The sequence below is a fragment of the Canis lupus genome, chromosome 32 (genome assembly GCF_003254725.2).
Source record: "Canis lupus dingo isolate Sandy chromosome 32, ASM325472v2, whole genome shotgun sequence".
Classification (NCBI taxonomy): domain Eukaryota; kingdom Metazoa; phylum Chordata; class Mammalia; order Carnivora; family Canidae; genus Canis; species Canis lupus.
In genome coordinates, this window is record NC_064274.1 from 7,430,480 (window position 1) to 7,447,206 (window position 16,727).

The window sequence follows — 16,727 nt, forward strand, 5'->3', positions numbered from 1 at the left end:
CTCTGTCTGACTTACGCTACTTAGCAAAATGCTTTCAAGGTCCATCTATGTTGTCACAGGTGTTAGGATTCCTTCTTTCTCACGGCTAAATAATATTCCACTCTCAATATATACCACATCTCTTTTTGCCTGTTCATCTGTTGACAGACACTTTGGTTGTTTCCAGATCTTGGCTCTTGTGAATAATATGCTGCAATGAACTTGAGGGTACAGTTATCTATTTAAGATCTTGTTTTCATTTCCATTGGGTATATTCCTGAAAGCGGGATTGCTGGATCATAGGGTAGTTCCATTTTTTATTTTTTTGAAGACTCTCTCATACTATTTTCTCTAGTAACTGTATTGATATATATCCATACCAATAGTGCATCAGGGCATATGTTTTTTTCCTTTTTAAAATGTGTTCTACATACTGGGATTCTGCATTAGATGTGACTTAAAGAAAATGATTTGTAATTTGTTGCTAAACCAGAATGTTTAGAAACCACAACTTTAGTTAAACTTGCTCAGTTTGTAAACTGAATCTTGGAGATGTTATGTAATTTGCCTTATAGTCACACAGTTAGTTGGTGGAAAAATTGTGATGTCATTATATTAAAGTTATTTAGCCAACCAACATATTCAAGAGACCTATTGTGTAATAGGATCTTCCTCAAGGCATTTGTGTACTCTTTACTCAGATTCACCGACTGTTTACATTTTGCCCTATTTGCTTGATCATTCTCTCTCTCTGGATATGTTTACAGATAGGAACCAGGGGACTGTCTGCCAGGCATTGTATTAAGTGCCAAGGACACAGTAATAGGCAAAATAGTTACTGTGAGTACTTTCACTCACCTTCAAGAGAGACAGATATTTAAGACCCATGTGGATAACTCTCTAACTATAGCACTCTGGGACTCAGGTCAGAGAAGTTAGTGGGCCTGGTTTACTTTATTTTTTTTTTTTTAACTCATCTCTATCAAGCAAAGTCGTTTCTCTTTCTCTTGGGGTCTGATAAAGATGTTTAGCTTGTCACCTTGGAAACACTGACATGGATAAAAGAAGCCACCACTTAGTTCATAACTGGGATGTATTTTCTTTTCTTTTTCTCAGTATAATCCTCAGTTTGGGGATGCATTTTGGAACAGTAGTAAATACAACATGGTGAGCTACCTGCTTCGAATGATGACCAGCTGGGCAATCGTCTGTGACGTGTGGTACATGCCCCCCATGAGCAGAGAGGTATTCATAGATAACAACTAGTCTTTGGTGCTTTATCCAGTCAGATCAAGGCAAGGAAACTTTTACCTGAAATCCTGGGTGCCTTCCTTCTTCACATTAGCTAGAGCTGGACTTGCTTTCTTAGCAAATGAGTCATTAAAAAAAAGTATTTAACTTTTTAAAATCAGGCTATTTTATATTCAGGGACTCTTTTCCATAATAGTTTTTATAATTGCTGTTGGTTTAGTGAATCTACAGATATTACGGAATGTGATGTGTTGGATAAGACTAATAAAGATCATAAATATATACACAAGATACAAAATCAAACAATACAGCACTTCATTTTCTTGATAGAACAAATGATATTTGCTATGATTGAGAATAGAACTGAGCTAAAATATGAATCTTATTTTCTTTTTTTAAGAGAGAGACAGAAAGAGCAAGAAGGCATGCACATGTTGTGGGGAGCAGAGGGAGAGGGAGAGAGAATCGTAAGCAGGCTTCACACCCAGTGCAGAGCCCCACGTATGGCTCAATCTCAAAGCCCTGAGATCTTGACCTGAGCTGAAATCAAGATTTGGATGCTTAACCGACTGAGTCACCCAGGCGCCCCGAATCTTACATTCTAAAGCAAATCTAAATGACTCTGAGAGCTTTTTTTTTTTTTTTTTTTTTTTTTTTGACTCTGAGAGCTTTTAAGAGTTATTTGAAAGCTCTGTTCTCAGGAAGTACTTGTAATTTCCTTTTTCCCCAGGAAGGAGAAGATGCCGTCCAGTTTGCCAACAGGGTTAAGTCTGCTATTGCTGTGCAAGGAGGATTGACTGAGCTTCCCTGGTAAGGCAGTTTGCAGAAGTACTATCTTTTTTTTTTTTTTTTTTTTTTTTTTTAGTGAAAAAAAATCTATTTTAATAATGTCATTGATTGTGGTAGTCAACCAGAGGTGTAGCTGAAAACGACAGTGGTTTACATAGAATAACAACAGCTTAAATCTGGTCGAAGTTTAGCCCTCTTCCTTAAACGTGGGTGGTGAAGGCTGGTATAACAGGTCATTCCATATGCTTCCATCCTCAGTGTGCTTCCACTCGAGGGTTCAGGATGGTGGCTTCAGTGCTGCTCCACACCTATAGAAAATGGCCAGCAGGAAAGAATTAAAACAAGGACACACCTGTCTCTTTGTGAGCAAAGGTAGAAGTTGGGCATGCCACTTCCATGTCTACCCACCAGCTAGACCTCAAGTTATACGATAACAGCTGCACAGAAGGCTGGCGAATGCTGTCTTTGCTCTGGATAGCCATATATCTAGCTAAAACTCAGATACTAAAGAAGAAAATGAGAAAAGATTTGGTGGTGGGGAATGGAGCCTAGGAGCAAGGGGCAACTTATAGGCTTGTTCATATTTTATGCTAGCTGTAACTATATGTATATATACATATAGTTACAGCTAGCATATATATATATATATATATATATAAAAGATTTTATTTATTTATTTATGAGAGACACACAGAGAGAGGCAGAGACAAAGGCACAGGGAGAAGCAGGCTCCCTGCAGGGGGTCCGATGCAAGACTCTATCCCAAAATCCTGGGATCACCATCTGAGCTGGAAGGCAGATGCTCAACCACTGGGCCACCCAGGTGCCCCTAGCTGTAAATATATTAAAGGAAACTTAAAAAAAAAAAAAAAGGAAATAAGTGAGATATTTTAGTGATGGAAACTTTGGATTTAATTTTTTGTTTGTTTGAGGGTGGTGGAATGTAGGGGAGTGTCTTAGTCTGCTTGGGCTACCATAACAAACTACCACAGATTGGGTGGCTTATACAACGGAAATCCGCTCATGGTTCTGAAGCCTGGAAGTCTGAGATCAGGGTACCAGCAAGGTCGGTTTCTGGTCAGAGCTCTCTATCCCTTTTGGCTGGCAAATGGCCACCTTCTTGCCTTTGTGTGAGCATGGAGAGAGAGGGAGAGAAGAGAGCAGGCTCACAGGTGTCTCTTCTTTTAGGGGCACTAATTCTACCTTGAGGATTAGTGACCACCCTTATGACCTCATCGAAACCTAATTACTTCCTAAGGTCCCATCACCAGGTACCATCATATTGGGGGTTAGGGCTTTAATATATGAATTTGAGGAGGAGATGCACAAACATTTAGCCTTTATCAGTGAGGGTAAACTGTACCTACATTATCATGGGAGATTAAGTTTTCACACACACAGACATTATGCTAGCAAGTTTACATAAAACAGTTCATACTTCAAATCCTTTAAGTTAATAAAGTCCCTCTGTTTATCTTTTTTTGGTGTTTGAAAATGCTTTGCATGACAATTATAACAGTGTTCTAGGAGAAGGATTTGGCTGAGTCAGGCTGTCAGCCCGTTAAACCAAGAACTTTTGAACCTGCAGTGGGACCTTGGACCTCTCAGCAATGAAGCCTCTGGAATAAGGACTGGTTGGCTTTTTATACTCCTTTATGCAAGGGTGGAGAATGGAGAATGCCTCTAGAATATTTTATCCATCCATATATCTTTTTTTAAAAAAAAGATTTTATTTATTTATTTGAGAGAGAGAGAGAGACAGCAAGAACACAAGCAGGTTGAGGAGCAAAGAGAGAAGCAGATTCCCCACAGAGCAGGGAGCCCAATGCAGGACTCGATTCCAGGACCCCGGGAGCATGACCTGAGCCAAAGACAGACACTTAACTGACCCAGGCGCCCCTATCCATTCATATATCTTGAGTACAACCAATTTCACCCAAGAAAGTTTTCTGGCATCTGTTATGCTAATTAGGAAGCCACTAATTTCTCTAGTGAAAACCCATTTCTAAAATTAATTATATGAGTTAGCAAAGTTTGGGAAGTTGATGGAAGGCAGACACAGCTGAAGCCTTAGAGTGTCACCTTTAGATGGTGGCCTTCTAATTAAATGCCTGGCTGACCATCCCTGGAGTATGAGTTCTTGACTTAGGGCCACTTGACTGGCCCTTAGGTCAGGAGTAAGGTCAGGATAGGTTAAAACTAACATTTGTATCACACTTCCTAACTTGAAATATGTGAAGCTAAATTATAGACATCATAGCATCGTGATATGACAGGTATACACGAGTCCCAGTTTATAAATGCTCTAGTGATCCAAGTTCATTCTGGATCTGGCTCCTGCTTTCTTGCTCATTGTTTTAATTTCTTTACCTTGCTTTCTCTCACCTGATAGCTCTGCTCCTGAGCCAAAGCCATATGAAAATCTTGGAGCTTTGGATCAGTAGCCTCAGACACCAAAGAAAGGAAGAAATCCTTGAAAGATAACAGAGAAGTCAGCCACAGGACAGATCCCAATCATGATTGGCTTAAACAGAATCTCAGAAATGATCCTTAGGGGGCAGCTGGGTGGCTCAGTCGGTTGAGCAGTTGAGTGCCTCCCATTAGCTCAGATCATGATCCCAGAGTCCTGCCACTGGGCTCCCTGCTCTGCAGGAACTCTGCTTCCCCTTAGCTCTCCCCTCACCCCCTGCCTCTGCCTGCTTGTGCTCTTTTCTCTCTCTCAAATAAATAAATAAATAAATAAATAAATAAATAAAGTCCTTTAAAAAAAAAGAAATGATCCTCAGAATTTTTCAATTCCCTTTTATAGGGCCATAAGCAATTTTTTAAATAAACGATTAGTTTTAATTACCCAGCCTCTTCTAAAAAAAAAAAAAAGGACTCACTGTCTTCTTTCCAGGTCTAGCTGTCATTCACACACTGGGTATGAATGAACTGGTTTTTTCCTAGATTAAATGGGAACTCAATTGTATCATAAACAGGCTTTTATATATGGCTGCTGGCCTCCTTAGGAACTCAGATCTCTGCCATTGCAAAGGGGAATTGGTTAAAACTTTAAAGTCTCTAGAGGGGACAAATCACAGTTGGGGTGCTCAGAGCAGTCCGAGAGTTTTCTGAGTGCTTAGGAGAGCTGCATCAAAATAATGTCAGGATGCTCAAGGGCAAATGTCGCTAACTTTTTTTGTCAGTTTTGCCCTGCACCTTAGGAAAGAATGGCCTTTCTTCTGCCTCTCCCTCCCCCACTTAGTTCTTATTAATCAGAATTCACACAAATGCTGTGAAGAGTTAGTGGCAGCTCATTTGGATAAAGGAGGCTTTGGGGGACACTGCTGGGGAGCTAACAACAATTTATAGCCTTGTTTCAAGGAAATTTCCTACAGCTGAGCCTCTGGAAGACGTGTGGACCACAGGCTATTTTAAGTTGAGGGCTTACTGATGGGCTCTGTCTTGGACTTGCCTCCAGAGGCCAGAACTTTGCAGTGGTTCAGACAGGCGTCTGTTTGTAGGTCAAGTTCTGTCTGCCTTCATGGCATTGAGTTCACAGGCTAACCTATGATCCATTCATCATCATCAGAGAGCACTTGGTAAACATGTGTGCTTCACTGGGTTAAAATTAAACAGGCACAGTATAAAGTAAGCAAGTTCACTGTTCATGCTCTCCCAGGAGTTAAAATAAAAAACGACAGATTAGGAAAGAAATTGTGGCTCCTTAGAATCTAGTCTCCTCCCAGAGCTTCCAATTTGTTATTTCTTCATGTTGTCCAAAGAAGGAAAGGCATGAAGAGTCTTTATAGCCCAGGCAGCTCTGTGTTTTCACCACCCTGGAGAGAGTTCAAAGATTCCCAGGCTCTGAATGAAGGAATGCTGCTGACATAGGCACTAACTACTGGTTAATTGCAATTTACGATTTTGTTGTTTGTTTTAATTCTGAGTCTGTTTTGGGATATGGAAGATTATAATTACTTGAAATATATAGTGCTTTGAATGAAAATACAACTTAGTGGACATAGGATTAAATTTGAATAATGATTACCCATACGTGTACAGTACCCTCAGCATTACTTGTGTGTATGTATTTTAAATGTTCTGGATTGTTTCCTAGTAAGACATAGGTTGATTAGATGAAAGAAAATAATACTTTGCTTTCCCTGGGGAAAAGGATAGGCAAACAATTCTAGTTTTAATATAAAGTCCATTGAATATTGAACATTGAATATAGTAATCCTAACTTCTAAAAAGAAACTGAGTGGAAGGAGATATTATGCTATATTTTATTTTATTAACTAATTAATTAATTTAACTTTTTTTTTTTTTTTTTTTGAGAGAGAAAGACAGAGAGCATGAGCCGAGGGGTGGGGGTAGGGGCAGAGTGAGAGAGATAATCTCAAGCAGACTCCATGCCCAGTGCAGAGCTTGAAGCCGGGTTCGATCATGACCTGAGCCAAAATAGAGTCACTTGCTTAACCAACTGAGCCACCCAGATGCCCCTGATTTTTTTATTCCATATTTTAATCAGAGATCAGAGAGATTGTTCCTTCCCCAAAGTAATACACATTTGGTGAGTGGTAGAACAGAGACGGAAATCTTGGTCTTTCTGCCTTTTTTTTTTTTTTTTTTTTTTTTTTTAAAGATTTTATTTATTTATTCTTGAGAGAGAGAAGGAGAGACAGAGCCAGAGACACAGGCAGAGGGAGAAGCAGGCCCCATGCACCGGGAGCCAGACATGGGATTCGATCCCGGGTCTCCAGGATCGCGCCCTGGGCCAAAGGCAGGCACCAAACCGCTGCGCCACCCAGGGATCCCGGTCTTTCTGCTTTTAAATGCAATGTTCTTTGCCCAGTTGCTGACCAGCCACTTGAGTGTTGTGGCACCCCTGCAGGGTGTGTTAACAGCAAATGCTTTTAAATCCTTGTTGGGAAAATCTTTTATTTATTTGCCTTCTTATTCCCAGGGATGGAGGGCTGAAGAGAGCAAAGGTGAAGGATACCTTTAAAGAAGAGCAGCAGAAGAATTACAGCAAGATGATTGTAGGCAATGGATCTCTTTGAATTGGACTGAAAGCTACCCTGGTGATAAAATCTGGCTTCCTGGAACTAGCCCCTAGAAATGGAATGTGTTGGGGTTTTTTGGTGGGGGAGTAGACTATTGTTTTGTAAACTGTTTTGTTGTTGTCGTTGTTGTTGATCTTTTCTACAGGATTGATCGTCTCTACGTCTTTATGCCAGAGGCAGAACCCATCACAGGCCTTTTTTTGGCTTTTCTTGTTATAGCATTAGCTTCCTGAATTGTAAGGTAGTTTACTGAGTTTAAACACATTCTGCCTTTTGTAAAATGATGATGTCATTGTTGATTGAATGAAATACTTATGAGGGGGTGGAAAGTTCTTCTACAACACATTTGGAACTCACTGTGTTTAGGACTTTGTTGATATGGTAATTCTCAAAAAAACCCCAAGCTCTTTTCATGATTAACTTTCTCACTGCTCCCTCTCCCCCTTCAATCACTTAAACAGCAGGATTAAACATCTGTTCAAGGTTACCACTGCACTTATGTTCTACTGCAAGGTCTGGGGGGGGGGGGGGGGACATGAAGGATGGTATTTAGGAGAAAAGAAGGAATTTGTGGCCACTTGATCTGAAAGTTGAAAGCAAGTATAAATATATTTTTTTTACTAGTATGTTTGAAGAGAACTACTATTTGGTAAGCTTTACCAAAGAAAAGTGAGTGCAGGTTTCTGTGTGTGTGCACTTTTATGTAGGCGAATTTTGAATGAACACTCTAGCTGGCAATTGGTGATAAAGTTTTAAGTTTTCCTTGTTTGTACACTAAAGATTTATATCCAGTGCCTCTCCTATCTACTGATTTGATTTTGTACTGAAATGTATTTTCAAACAGGAGAGCCTTTAACAACAACAACAAAAAATCACAGTGTCTTCAGCGGGAGTATGAATGAGCCAGGTGTGTGTGCTGCCCCTCACCCTCCACCCCTTTGAGGTTTATTTCAGAATGTTCCGTTTTTAAACAGAAAAATAAGTGGTAAAATTACCTTTTGGAAACTGAGCCTTAAATTTTTTAAAGGGAGAAATAAGTGTTTCCCAACTCACACAGCATAAGCAATGTTTGATAGCAATATAATGCCATGTTAAGCTCTGAGAGTGTTATATCTCTTCTGGTAACCATGTACAAAATGTGAAACTGTCTTACCATGAATATAAATAAATTCTATATTTCTAAATATGTGTTACATTATTTTCCCTCTCCTCTCCCCTGTTCTAGTTTGGGGTAAGTTAAATTCGTTCTTTTTATAAACAAGGATTGTTTGTTTTTCATATCAATGGCATAGTTAGATTTTATTGGACTGGAATGTGTGGGAAATGAGAACATGAACGGCTAGTTTTGTTTTTTGTTTTTTTCTCTTTTTTTCAGCCTAATTATCTATCTGGGCTCTGACCCTGGGACTCTACCCTGAGCAAGTCATAGACTTCACTTAATTTGTAGGTGAACTCAAGCAACTATCTTTTAATTGACTATGGTATGTCCAGCATAGCGCTATCAGTTATATTCTTATCGAACTGGATGGGTTTGGTTCCAAAGGAACATTTGCAAACAGGTTACCCTAATAGTCAGCTACTCTTCTGTTCTTATCCTCCCCCCATCCTTTTTCCCTTTGTTCTTACCATTTGAGTCTTTACTTTGATTTTTTTTTTTAAGATTTTATTTTTAAGTAATTTCTACACTCAAGGCGGGTGAACCTACCACCCTGAGATCAAGAATCACATGCTCTACTGACAGGCAGCCTGGGGGCCCTGATTTTTCCCTTTGATCTTGACTGAAAATCACCTAATCCATATATGTATGTTGGGGTGACTCTTTGTCTTGTTTTTTTTTTTTCTCAGAGCAGTCCTTTTTCCCTTTTACTTTCCATGTCCAATATAATTTAAATTAATGAAGCCATTCTATTAATTAGCCCAGCTCTCAAAAAACCTGATAGAACAATTAACAGCTGTTTTGTTTGGACACCAATAAGATGTATCTTTCTAAGAGCACTGTTAAAACAATAATGCTACCACGTATTCATTAGAAAATCTAATTCTATCTCAATAAGAACTTTTGTAGGTCTTTGATTTATACAACTAGTTTTTAAGTTGTTTGGGGAATTGCCATGCTGCGGCAAACTTGTTTTTAGAAAGCAAATATTGCTCAGATTTAGCATATGTTCCCTAGAATTCCTGTTTTTGCATTTGCCTTCCCTAATATTGTTTTAATTCTTTTATTGTTATTTTTTAAAGATTTGATTTATTTATTCATGAGTGACACAGAAAAAGAGAGGCAGACATAGGCAGAGTGAGAAGCAGGCTATCTGCAGAGAGCCCAATGTGGGACTCGATCCCAGGACCCCGGGGTCATGACCTGAGTCAAAAGCATACCCTTAACCACTGTGTTGTGCCCAAGATCACGAATCCGAGAAACCACCGAGGAGCCACACCGATGCAAACACACGAGGGTGTATTTACAAGCCCGAGCTTGGGTCCAAGTATACCCGACACAGCGGAGCAGGGACTTGGACCCCGAGACTAAGAAGCACAGCAGTGTTATAGGGGCCAGTGGCCAATGAGATTGTAACATACGCAGAAAGTTGCACAATCGTGTCGGTCCACACGCAGGTGGCCAATTGAATTACGATTCACCTTATAGTGACCATTTGAACTAGCCCATTATTCTGGTTAGAATTGGCGTGCAGGTTGGGCGGGCAAAAGAGGCGTTTTCATTCCTTGGCGGTTAAAGGTCAGAGGTCCCGCATTCCTATGTGTGCTGGTTTCTGATAAGGGTGTGCTTCATAGCTCAACTAGGGTGAGGGAGAGCCTTAAACAATAGGCAGGTCGTGTGGGGGGTTTTACATGAGATGGCGGGTGTAGCACAAAATGGAGCTACAAGCTCTGCTTGTCCAGGGGTAGAGGATTTTTGTTAGATTTCCTGGGTCCCACACACTGAACCACCCGGTGTCCCCCTAATATTGTTTTACAATGACTTTAGAAATACTCTGTCCAGAGTTTAGTCTTCTAAACTTCTGAGTCTTCTGTAATTATAATGGGATACCAAGGATTGGCAGAATTTTGGTAGAAAAATCCCTTTAGATAAGACCTTTCATCTAGCCCTTGCACAGATTCATTCATTGAGCCTCAAGGTTGCCTTTCTAAATTCCAACTCTTCCTGGCCATATTTACAGACACAGGGTTCTAGGAATGCCAAGATTTTCTGAAATGTCCTGGCACATTTTAGGATTGGATGAGCAACTGTGGTAAGAAGCAGTAAATATACTCAAAGCATGGGAAGTAGTCCTGGATCATAGTCCGGTGCAAAAAACAGCCTTGAGGGAAATTTTCCTGGATTAGCAGACTTTCCAAGGCATATTTATCTTTGCGTTGGTGGTTTGCCATCATCCCTTCCATGCTTATGTTGCACTTTGGGCATTCTGTTGCTAACTTAAGAGCTCTTCATTTGTCATGACTACAGATAATGTTCTGTGGGCACGAGGACTGCCTTTTGGCCAGAGTTGCTCTCAGCTGTTGTCTCTGAGATGTGGCTTTCTGCCAGGCCCGAGGAGGATGTGATGGGAGGTGGGCTGAAGCTGGCATTTTGGGTTGGTACGAAAAACTAGGGCCTGCTAAAAATCTTGACAAAAGTTGTGGGCTTGCTTTATTTAATACTAGTTTCTAATGGATTAATGCTAGTAGTAATTAATTTTACTAGTAGTAATTACTAGTAGTAATTAATACTAGTAGTATTTGATGTTATTTTTTGGAATACTGGTTAAGATTGATGAGATAGAGAGTCACAAAGATGTTTTCTAATTGTGGCTCTAGCACTCACAGGCTTTATAGCCTTTGACAATTCTCTGATTCTCAGTTTTCTTCTTCTTCTTCTTCTTCTTTTTTTTTTTTTAATTTATTTATTCATGAGAGACACAGAGAAAGAGAGAGAGGCAGAGACACAGGCAGAGGGAGAAGCAGGCTCCATGCAGGGAGCCCGATGTGGGACTCAATCCTGGGACTCCAGGATCACGCCCTGGGCCTAAGGCAGATGCTCAACCGCTGAGCCAAAAGGCATCCCGACTTTTAAATATTTTTAAAAAAGATTTTATTTATTTATTTGAGACAGAAAAAGTAAAATGGGTGAGAGACAGAGCATGAGCTGGGGGGAGAGGCAGAGGGAGAAGCAGATTCCCTGCTGAGCAGGGATCCTGATGCAGGACTCCATCCCAGGACCCTAAGATCATGACCTGAGTGGAAGGCAGAAACTTAACTGTTGTGCCCAAAATTATGTATCCGAGAAACCACCAAGGAGCCGACACCGATGCAAACACAGGAGGGTTTATTTACAAGCTTGAGCTTGGGTCCAAGTATACCCGACATAGCGGATCAGGGACTTGGACCCCGAGGTGGGTTCCAGCTTAGTTTTATGGGCTGGTCTAGGGGACCTCCAGAAGGGGTGGAGGAATTTCTCAAGTTCTGTTCTCTTTCTGATATGGGACTTTCTGCAGCTTGCTTGAGCTCTGTTCTCATTCTAATATGGGGCTTTCTAGGGCGTTAAGCTGTAAACTGTTTTTTTCCCTGTAACTGAAGCAAGGTAAATTTCCGCTCTTATTCACAGGGGCCTGGGATGGCTGTACTTGTGCTAATGCTGAACTTAAAGTGGAATGGCCTTAATTTTCTCGGCCTCCGCATAACCAACTGAACCACCCAAGTGCTTGTTTTTTTTATTTTAATTTTTAAATTTCTCATTTCTATGAGTTATATTTGGCTTTTTCAAATGTACTTACTCTTGAATAACTTTTAAAGCATCTGATGCTTATTGATTTTATATTTTTTCCAATAATTCCAAAATCTTACATCTTTTGAGGGTATAAGGTCCCCCCACCCCCGTTGCCTCTCATTAATGGAGCTTTATTTCTTTGTGTGTTTAGAGATATTTCACGATGATCTGTCATTTTCTATGGATTTTTTTTATCTTCCATTAGGCCTTTAGAACAGGAATCAGCCAATTGTAGCCTATAGGCTAAATCCTGCCCTCTGCCTGTTTTTGTAAATAAGATTTTATTGTAAGCCAGCCACACCTATTTATTTATACATTGTCTGTGTTTGTTTCTGCATTATAACAGCAGGGTCAAGTAGTCGCAATAGTGATTGAAAGGCCCACAAAGCTTAAAATATTTGCTCTCTGGTCCTTCACCCAAAATAGTTTGCCTACCCCTGCTCTAGGGTATTATCAATCTGGGACCACTTTAAACTAAATTATTGGCTTGAGGTTTATTGAACCATGTAAACAGTCAGAATTTAGCCTGTAAACCCAAATGAGAACCATTTTGTGGTTTTTGAATTCTCTGTATAATTTTTTTGAAACTCATCCATATTGTTGTGTTTATAAGCAGTTCATTCCTGTTAATTGCCAAGTCGTTTAAAATCCTTTAGGGAAAATTATTTTTCCCTTTCACTTAGCACTAAGGATTGACAAAGACAGTCTCCCTGGCTGGCATCTGGGAGTGGGGGATGGGTGATTTCTACTTTCTTCTTCCTTAAAGGATGTACCCCTTTGAGATCAAGCTTCAAGGGAAGGGTCTCTGGTTGGAGGTTAGTGGTCTCACCTTGGGCAGGCCTTCAATTTTGTCTCTTGTTCCTTAGGCCCCTGATGCTATGGAAACCACTGCTCCAGTTTGTTTGTTTTAGCCAATGCCCACAATGTGGAAGCCAGCAGGGGCCTCTGTGCTCTGCTGCTGTCTCTGGTTAACTCATCTGCTCTCTGTCTTTGGCCTGAGTAGTCATAACCTTCTTGCTAGTTTCAGAAAGCATTCAAAATAATTTTCTTTTATCAGATAAAAAGAGGGTGGGTTATATGCTCATAGACATAAAAACTTAAGAAAGCAACAACTCTAAAAAAAAGTTTCTCTGAGCCATTATTTTATTTTTTAAAGATTTTATTTATTTGAGAGAGAGTGAGAGAGAGCACGAATAGGGGGAGGGGCAGAGGGAGAAGCAGACTCGCTGCTGAGCAGAGAGCCCTTTGTGGGGCTTGATCCCAGGACCCTGGGATCATAACCTGAGCCAAAGGCACAGGTTATGACTGAGCCACCCAGGCACCCCTGAGCCATTATTTTAATATAAAGAGCTAAACTTTTTCTTCAGAATTATAACTTTTAATTTGTAAATTAAATACTATGATGAAGGTACACAGGAAGATACTGACCAACACTGGAAAAGCTGTTCAATTTTTGGTGTCTGGAGAGAGTAAGTAACCTAATGGCATGCAAGCAGCTGCAGGCTCAGGGGCATTCTCTGCTTTGTGATAAGTGGCAAATTCTCTTGATGCCCAGGTTATACCCTGGGTGGAGGTCCTGTCAAGGCCTTTTATGGCACATCATGGGGGTCAAACATCCCTGTGATGGGTGCTCCTTTGCTGTTAATAGGAAGCATAGAGCAATTTTGGCTACTTGTTGGCCTCTTGGCTCTATATCTGGAAAAGATGCCCAGGATAGCTTTGAAAATAGAGCATGTATCCTATCTTGGTGAACTAACACATTTTAGATCCCTTTGAGACCCCCACACTATGATTAAAGAGTGAGAGGTGTCAGGAAGAGTGGGACCAAAGAGTCAGTCTCCTCTCAAGGTTGAATATGATATGTATTTCTTTTGAAAATAAATGAATTTAATTTTTTTTGGAAAAGCTTTGAAAATCCTGTCCTTGACTTGGTTAAGATACATCCTTGCCAGTTACAAAAATCAACTGGGAATCAGGTTAGAGTTGGGAAAGCTCTCAATTACCGTTTCTCTGGCTTTATAAAGTAAAATGCAGATATTTGGTGCCTGCAGGGTCCATCACTGTTCTGGGCCAGGGGACACAGCAATGACAGAGAAAGACAAATCGCTGGGTTCATAGAAATCTACTGAAGCAGATGGAAAATTTTAAAAAATCAAGAAACAAACGATGGACGAAACCATCACAATGAATTCATAGTGGCCTTTACTTTTTTTCAGATGAGCCTGGGATAGTAAATGCCTAAACATTCCTTAGAGTTTACAGAAAGTACACTACAGTTACACAGTGTCGATGGAATCATGCTCTGTGATTGGAAGAAGGTAGTGAACCTAAGCTCTGTGGAACACATACCTACAATGCTTATGGCTGAATCGACTGAGCATTTGACCTTGGTTAAGGCTTGTTTATCACAGCCACCTTTTGATGCAGCAGGCCTGACGTCTAGCTGTTGCTAAATCAGGCACAAGTGAAAGAGTACCAAGTTACCTAACTGGAAGGAATTTTCATTGCTAGTTGTTTATGAGGCGGGTTCTCAAACTTCCTGAAGAGCCAGAATTTTGCTCAGGATGAGGCAGGGGAATGGCTTCGAAACCCTGTTTTATCCAGTAGGTTCTACAGTAATTTAGTTCACCAAAGGAGTGACAAATGAGATACCATAGCTTCAGCTGATACATTCCTTGGTTTAATACCTCTTTTTGGAAAATGCTTCTAATAGTGATTTTGCATAGATATTTGACACATATTTGATGAAATGCAAACAATGGCGGATTCTGTTAGTCCTGAGGCTCTACACTGTCCAAGACAGGAATCTGCATTACAGAAGCTTAGAACCCTGAAGTAGAGACAGGACCACTAAGCAAAAGAGGAAGCACAAGGCCTATGGGGTTTGTTTTGTTTTGTCTTTTTGTCTGTCCCAGGAGGAATGTGCTGTGGGAGTCTGGAGAAGTGATTGATGCTGGGGATGAAGATGTGTGGGAGGGAAGACATTGAGCAAGCTGTGGAGGATGAATAAGTGCTTTCTGGGGAAATTAGGGAAAACGCAGGTGAATGGATTCCTTGTTCTGTACCTAGACCACACCTCCCCCGTCCTGGCCCAAACAAAACAAAAACCTGAATAGGAGAGGGATGCTTATAATCACAGAACTGTTTGCCTCTGAAATGTCCCCCTTTTGTATTTGCAGAGCCATTTATTTGCTCTTTTTCTACCTCTACTACGCGAACCTAAGCCAACATTGTCCCTCACCTGGGCCACAGTAAGAATCTTGCAACTGATCTCCCTGCCTCTGTTCTTGGCTCCAAAATTGTCTCTTTGGTCAAAAGCCACTAGTGTGAGCATTTTAAGTTGTAACTGAATCATGTCACTCCCACATTCAAAACTCTCTGATGGTTTCCCATCACACTGAGAATAAAATCTAGAATCCTCTTCTGACCTCCAAGGCCTTGCTATGGAAGATCTGGTCACTGGTCACCCCCTCAGCCCGATTTCTGACATTCTTTCCTTTGTTCAACTTCTTCCCACACTCTGGCCTTTTTGTTCTTTTTTGAAGCCAACAAGAATATTCATGCCTCAGGGTCTGGACACTTCTTATTTAAACTTAGGATGTTCTTCTCCCAGAAGTCTGCAAATCTCCTTTCTATTTCATTTATCTGCTCAAATATCCCCTCCCGGCATGGCCATCCTACTGGGTGTGTAGCAGCCCTTACCACTCCCCATCCTCTGACCCTGCTTTTCTTTCTTTCTTTTTTTTCTTTCCGTTAGCACTTATTTCCAAACATTATGTATTCATTTTATGCATTCTCCACTACACAGTAAGTCTAATATTTGCTAAAAGAGTGGGTAAATCAGTGATCATTTCTCAATCTCTCCCTGACTTTCATGACCTTGGCGACCTTGAAAACTACAGGTTGGTTATTTTTAGTATATCCTCTAATGTGGGTGGGTTTTTCATGACTAGATCCATGTTATGCATCTTTGGCAGGAGTAACAAGAAGTGATATGCTGTAGCCTTTTCGTGGCATCCTATCAGGTCGTTCACTCACTGCTCTGCATCACCCTGCATGGACTCTGACACCTGCTCTGGTCCACCCTGGCTTTCCGACTACCTTGCTGAGGCCCACCTGACTCTGCCCTGCTTCTAGCTTTAGGCCTGAATTGTTCAGGAGAAAAAGAGAAAGGAGAAGGGTGTTTACTTGTTTGTTTTGATTCATGGTTGCAGAGTGTATCTTTTTCCAACCCTTGTTTTCAGTCTTACATGTTTCTTTACACATAGACAAGTATTTAAGACAGTTTTAAGACATTGACTCTTCTAGTAACGAGGTCACTTTCCTGGATGGATTTTAATTTGGCTTTAATAAACAAAGAATATGAAAATGCTTTAGGCTTGTGCTTTCAAGTTTCATTTTGAAAGCTGAGGTGTGATATTACTGTTGTAGGATTTCTCTGCCTCCAAAGGCCATGGTTCTTGTCATAACACTTTGAAGAATGAAGGGGTAGGCCAAAGAGTGGTGGGCAAAGTTTATTGAGTGATAGTATAAAGCTGCCAGAGAGGGAGGGGCCCCAAGAAGGTTGCCCTCAGAGTTCCTAAGTTTAGTGGTTTTTGTGAGCTCTTTTGTGGAACGGTCTTCTCCAACTAGGGTGGGCTGAGTCACGTTAGTCAGGACTTCAGTAGCTGTCTACCTATTAGGTTAATGTCAACATGCTGATGGTCTTTTTCCTGACATCTGGGGGCTTATGTCTTAACTGCCCCTTGCCTGTGATAGTGACAAAAGCTTTGTGGTTATTTGCCTTGTTTTGGGACTTTTTACAGAAGTCATTTCTGCAAAGGCTGAGAAGCAAAATGCTAGTGCAGTCTTATCTAAGCTGCAAAGCAGTATATTAGTGTGGTTTTATTTTATCT

The 16,727-nt window shown here is 40.7% G+C and overlaps 1 protein-coding gene across 1 annotated transcript in view; it reads left to right on the plus strand.

The window, feature by feature from the left end:
• Positions 1 to 8,254, plus strand: part of GPAT3 (glycerol-3-phosphate acyltransferase 3) — a 61,578-nt gene extending 53,324 nt beyond the window's left edge. The window contains exons 11-13 of the mRNA XM_025425745.3: positions 1,096 to 1,224; positions 1,961 to 2,040; positions 6,971 to 8,254. Of these exons, the coding sequence (XP_025281530.1) occupies positions 1,096 to 1,224; positions 1,961 to 2,040; positions 6,971 to 7,067 (306 nt within the window). The 3' untranslated portion in view covers positions 7,068 to 8,254. The remainder of the gene's footprint in view (positions 1 to 1,095; positions 1,225 to 1,960; positions 2,041 to 6,970) is intronic.
• Positions 8,255 to 16,727: the final 8,473 nt, after the last annotated feature.